Below are 5,972 nucleotides of genomic sequence, written 5' to 3' on the forward strand. Positions count from 1 at the left end.
GAGTTATTTGTAGTGAGGTGGATGGACCTAGAGTCTGTCATACAGAGTGACGTAAGTCAGAAAGAGAAAAACAAATACCGTATGCTAACACATATATATGGGTCTAAAAAAGAAAAAATTCTTCTGATGAACCTAGGGGCAGGACAGGAATAAAGATGCAGACGTACAGAATGGACTTGAGGACACAGGGAGAGGGAAGGGTAAGCTGGGATGAAGTGAGAGAGTGGCAGGGACATATATACACTACCAAATGTAAAACAGATAGCTAGTGGGAAGCAGCCGCACAGCACAGGGAGATCAGCTCCGTGCTTTGTGACCACCTAGAGGGGCCAGATAGGGAGGGTGGGAGGGAGACACAAGAGGGAGGAGATATATGTATAGCTGATTCACTTTGTTATAAAGCAGAAACTAACACACCATTGTAAAGCAATTATACTCCAATAAAGATGTTTAAAAAGAAATCTACTGCTTATTTGAGGTCCCCACTCCCCCCTCCAAAAAGATAAGAGAATTAATATTTTAATCCCTAATATTTTGTACGGTAAATTTTCAAGCCTACCAAAAAGTTGCAAGAATAGAACCATGACAACTGTATACCCTTTATCTAGATCCAAAATTTTGCCATATTTCCCTCCCTCCCTCCCCCCCTTCCTTTTCTTCCTTCCTTCCTCCTTCTCTCCCTCCATCTCTCTATATGTATGTGTATACAGAATTATATATTATATGCTCAAACTTCTTTTTGCTCTACATTTTGAGGATTAGTTGTACATGCTGTGACACTTCATGTCTAAAGACTCCAGCTTACGTACATCTAACATCAAGAATATTCCCCTATTACCACAACTATCTTAGACAAAATAGTTATCATGTAAAAGAAATTCAACACGGAGAAAACACTATTATCTAATATTCAATCCACACTCAAATTTCCCCAACCGTCCCAATAATGTCTATTATAGTTACTCTTTCTCAATCAAGGATCACACATGGCATTTGGCTGTCATATCTCCTTAGCCACCTTTCATCTGCAACAGTTGTATGGGATGGGGATGTGTCTTTAATGATACTGACAGAATTCGGGAATGCAAGCCAGATGTTTTATGGGAATGTCTGTCAATTTGGACTTGTCTGATTGTTTCCTCAGAATTGGATTAGGCTAATTATTTTGGCAGACACTCCATCCAGGTGATACTCTGACTTCGTAGTACATCACTAGGACACCTGATATCACTGCACCCATTATAGGCATTGGTAAGTGTGAGCATGGACTTTTACTATTTGTGTGATCTTAAAGCTACAATGCTTGAATGTGAATACTAAATCATTTACACACCTTGAATTTCCAACTGTTAACAAGTTATTCAAAAATATTACTCCCCAAATCATATTTCAGTGCAGCTGTCTTTTATGTCTCTAATATAGTAACTCATTTTCTCATAAACCAGATGCTAACTGCATTCTATAATAAAAGATCACATGGACCATAAACACTAAAGGTTTCACAAAGGAGGTGATTTTGCATTGGGTCTTGATACATAAATAGGATTTAGTCAAGAAGAGCAGAGAGAGAGTACCATATTCATAAGAAGTGTCATGAGAAAAGGCTTCATACATGACAGTGAATAACATTTGAGGACCTATGACTTGACTGTAATAATCCAGGCAAGAGATGAGGAAGACCGGCTCTACGCCTTACCTAGTGGCCAAGGAAATGCAGACAAGTAGACAGAATGAAGAAAGTTGCCATATTCTCTGACAGCTCAACTAGGACAAGGGCATGTTTATGATGCCTTTACTGACATTGGTGGGTGGGAGTGGTCATTTAAGTCTAATTTGAATATGTTCAGTTCGAGGTGCTGGTAGGACATCCAGATGGAGCTGTCCAATACACAGAACAAGAGGCCTGGAGTTCAGGAGAAAAAACTTGGGGAGAAGTGATGACTTGGGTCAATCCTGTAAAGAGTTGAGGTCATGAAAACAGACAAGACCGTGAGCGTAGAAAGGAAGCAGACAATAGATTTGAAGAGCAAACTGTGGAAGAACATTAACAGGATGGGGGAAGGGCACAGAGGGTGGCAGTTCTGTTTCTTGTTGGGACCCCAACTAGTGCACTGGATTTTGCAAATGTTGATCTGAAGGTAATTGGAGGAGAGGAAAAAAGAATTTGACCAGATCTGTAGATTCAGGAATCATGAGTGAATGGGCAGTAATTAGCTATACATAGATAAGTATTTTTTTGGTCTAAAGATAACTCCGTTGTGTGTTTTTTTTCAACATCACCAAGAAATTAACTCAATTCTGACGCTATTTACCTGGAGACAGTGTCAGATGGCCCAGGTCAAGGGCTCAGTCCCATTAAGACTGGCCCCACTTCAGATGTCAGTCTCAAGTCCAGATTGGTAGCTGTGCTTCTGACCAACTAGCTATAAATCAGAGGTTCCCAAGATCCCCTCCTTGGATTTGATTAATTTGCTAGAGTGGTTCACAGAACACAGAGAAACATTTACTTATGCTTATCAGTTTTTTATAAAGAATATTATAAAGAATCCAGATGAACAGCCAGATGAAGAGGTATATAGGGCAGGGTATGTGGGAAGGGGCACAGAGCTTCCATGCTCTCTGGGTGCGCCACTCTCCTGGAATCTCCATGTGTTCACCAACCTGAAAACTCTCCAAACCATGTCCTTTTGGGTTTTTTATGGAGGCTTCATTACATAGGCATGACTGATTAAATCATTGCCCATGGGCGATTGATTCAACTTCCAGCCCCTCTCCCTTCCCCAGAGGTCAGTGGGGTGGGACTGAAAGTTCCAACTCTCTAATCATGAGGCTGGTACCCCTGGCAACCAGCTCCCACCCTTGGGGCTTTCCAAAAGTTGCCTCATTCAGGTGGGGCTGAAAGGAGCTTGTTATAAAGAACAAGATACTCCTTCACCTTTATAGAACTGGACCTATTTAAGGAACTGACGACAAAAGACCAAATATTATAACAAAAGATGCTCCCATTGTTCTTATCGCTTAGGAAATTCCAAGGGTTTTAGGTGCTCTCTGCCAGAAACAGACAAAGCCCAAATATATATTGCTTATTATAAATCACAATATCACAACAACAAACGAGTAAAGAAAATATAAGTGATATAGGAGGGGGTAAGTGAGGAACTATTAGTTGGAAAAGAGCAAGAAAAAGGAGGAATGATGGAAAGGACAAAATGGAAAGGAAATTCAAATGAAAAAGGAAAGAGAAGAAAGAAAAGTCAAGGATATACATGGGAGTAAAGCAACAGGAATCCGCTGGTTTTCTTGAATCACGTTGGCTGCCTGTCCCAAAGTAGAGGCAATAGGTAAAGAACAACACTAGATCTGCTGTAAGAATCCAACATAAAGTTAATGTACGTGTCTCAAACCCTTAATTTTGCTAAAATTATTTACAATTCACACTTTAAATTAATGTTTCAAAAACCCTTTTCTCCTTAGCTTCTGGACTGAGAGCTGCTTGTCTCTGTTCATGTGGATTTCACTGGAGCCTTCCAGACTTCATGCTGCAGGTTTTGCTCCTATAACAATAAATCCCAGACCTCCAAGGTCTGGAGATGCCACAGGCTTGGGGCCAAAGAACTATTTGTCAGCATCATTAAAGCCGTGGCCTTAACATTTGGAAGAGATGGTTTTAATAAAAAGTTTTAAAATAACTAATATATATACATATTCACATATATAATATATAATATACATATATAGATTTTTAAATAAAATTATTCAAATCCATTCCTTCCAAATTTAACTATCTATCTATGTGTTATTTACTTGGTTACATGATTCTGACAAATGAAATTAGAATGACTATTTTTTTTTTTTTTTTTTTTTTTTTTTTTTTGGTGGTATGCGGGCCTCCCTCTGTCGCGGCCTCTCCCGTTGCGGAGCACAGGCTCCGGACGCGCAGGCTCAGCGGCCATGGCTCACGGGCCCAGCCGCTCCGCGGCACGTGGGATCCTCCCAGAGCGGGGCGCGAACCCGGTTCCCCTGCATCGGCAGGCGGACGCGCAACCACTGCGCCACCAGGGAAGCCCCTAGAATGACTTTTAATGACTAATCACCAATGCACTACCAACCAGCATGATAAGTAAAATGCATCCGCAGAAATAGCAATTCTTACAATTTAAAAAAATCCATTTTATTCAACTCACTGAAGCCATGTACCTAATTACGTCCCCCCCACAGTTCTCAATCGTAATTTTTTTGTTGGTGGTGCATCAAATTTCAATTAGCCATCATGATATGACTACAAAACTGTTTAACAAATCATCAAAGGTCTAAGGATGAGCCTGCTTAAATTCCTGACATTTTTCTAATTGTTTTCTGGAAGACCACATGCACAGAAGGCAGTCACGATGGAAAGAGTGCGTTGTTACAAGGCCACATACGCCCTCAGCTTTCTGTGCACACGTTGTGTCTGTACACGTGCTCGTGCGTGTGGAGGCTTGTGTGTGAGCTCATGTGCATGCACCTCGTTCCTTCCGGAACTAAGATTTGTTTGTCTTTTTTTTTTTTTTTTTGCGGTACACGGGCCTCTTACTGTTGTGGCCTCTCCTGCTGTGGAGCACAGGCTCCGGACGCGCAGGCTCAGCGGCCATGGCTCACGGGCCCAGCCGCTCCGCGGCATGTGGGATCTTCCCGGACCGGGGCACGAACCCGTGTCCCCTGCGTCGGCAGGCGGACTCTCAACCACTGCGCCACCAGGGAAGCCCTGTTTGTCTTTTGATCTTCCACCTTTTTCTTCTTACTACCAAAAGGTAACGATAATTAAGCAATTAAAATTAGTGCCAAGAATTATGAAACATATCAAGGCATGAAAAAAATCCTGCATCTGACTACAGGTGAACATTTGAGTTTTACTGGGTTTAGATGGGTAGATTCAGAAGACCCAGGGATTTGCTCAAACAATGCTCCAGACGACATTAGAATCACCTGTGTCCATTATGTCTTTAGAAAGTTGGTCTACAAATGTGGTACTTAAACGCAGGTAGATTTTTAAGATTGAAAACAGCAATTTATCATGAAAGTCCTGCTCGTTCAACATGAAATTTCTTTCTCTCTACCTCTTCTCCCCTTCATTCCAAAGGAATGCAGAGAAGAACTGAAATGAGAAAACCGTAATTACAATTGCCTTCCTACCCTGGGGTCAGCCGAATTACCAGCCTCTCACCCCAAAACGAATTTACCTCTTTAAGAATGAATGTCATCCTTATCACTCATGGGAAAAATACAAACAAAGATTAAGATGCCATTTAGGCATAACTGCAATCTTTCATTTTTAAGTGACCTCTCAGTTTAATGGCTTCAATGCATTCTCATTCATGTGGAATATATACTTCAGGAGAAAACTGTAATAAATGGCACTGTCATGACCCTTAGGTTAGAGCAAAGGAATATTGGAAGATAAATCTCAATTCTGGATACTCACCAATCCTGCAATGGGGGTAGGCAATCTATTGATCTTTTTGACAAGTCCTGGCTTTATAGCATTCAGCAACCTGTCATGAAAAAGGCAGAATGTCAAGTGAGACATAAAGCAAGATGGATCATACAAATCACCTTTATCCGAGGCTACAACTAAATTGCTGAATAGGAAAAGCAGCGAATTTAAAGCATGTAGTAAATCTCAGTAATGTATGAGCCTTCATGCATCCAAGTGAAGAGCTTTGCCAACATCAAGTTTGTCTGTGGCAGGTGAAGTTTTAGAATTTGGAAATGTTGGGAGAAAAGAAAGGATGGAGACTGGGAGGAGCTTCAAAGGAAAAGGACAGGGGCTTCCCTGGTGGCACAGTGGTTGAGAGTCCGCCTGCCGATGCAGGGGACGCGGGTTCGTGCCCCGGTCCGGGAAGATCTCACATGCCGCGGAGCGGCTGGGCCCGTGAGCCATGGCCGCTGGGCCTGCGCGTCCGGAGTCTGTGCTCCGCAACGGGAGAGGCCAC

At 42.0% G+C, this 5,972-nt stretch overlaps 1 protein-coding gene across 17 annotated transcripts in view; it reads right to left on the reverse strand.

Annotated features, from left to right (window-relative positions):
• Positions 1–5,972, reverse strand: part of LIMCH1 (LIM and calponin homology domains 1) — a 365,434-nt gene that overhangs the window by 184,506 nt on the left and 174,956 nt on the right. For all 17 annotated transcript variants that reach the window (XM_007125172.4, XM_028492017.2, XM_028492013.2 and 14 more), the window contains one exon: positions 5,462–5,531. In XM_007125172.4, the coding sequence (XP_007125234.2) occupies positions 5,462–5,531 (70 nt within the window). The remainder of the gene's footprint in view (positions 1–5,461; positions 5,532–5,972) is intronic.

Source organism: Physeter macrocephalus, chromosome 7 (genome assembly GCF_002837175.3).
Source record: "Physeter macrocephalus isolate SW-GA chromosome 7, ASM283717v5, whole genome shotgun sequence".
NCBI classification, from domain to species: domain Eukaryota; kingdom Metazoa; phylum Chordata; class Mammalia; order Artiodactyla; family Physeteridae; genus Physeter; species Physeter macrocephalus.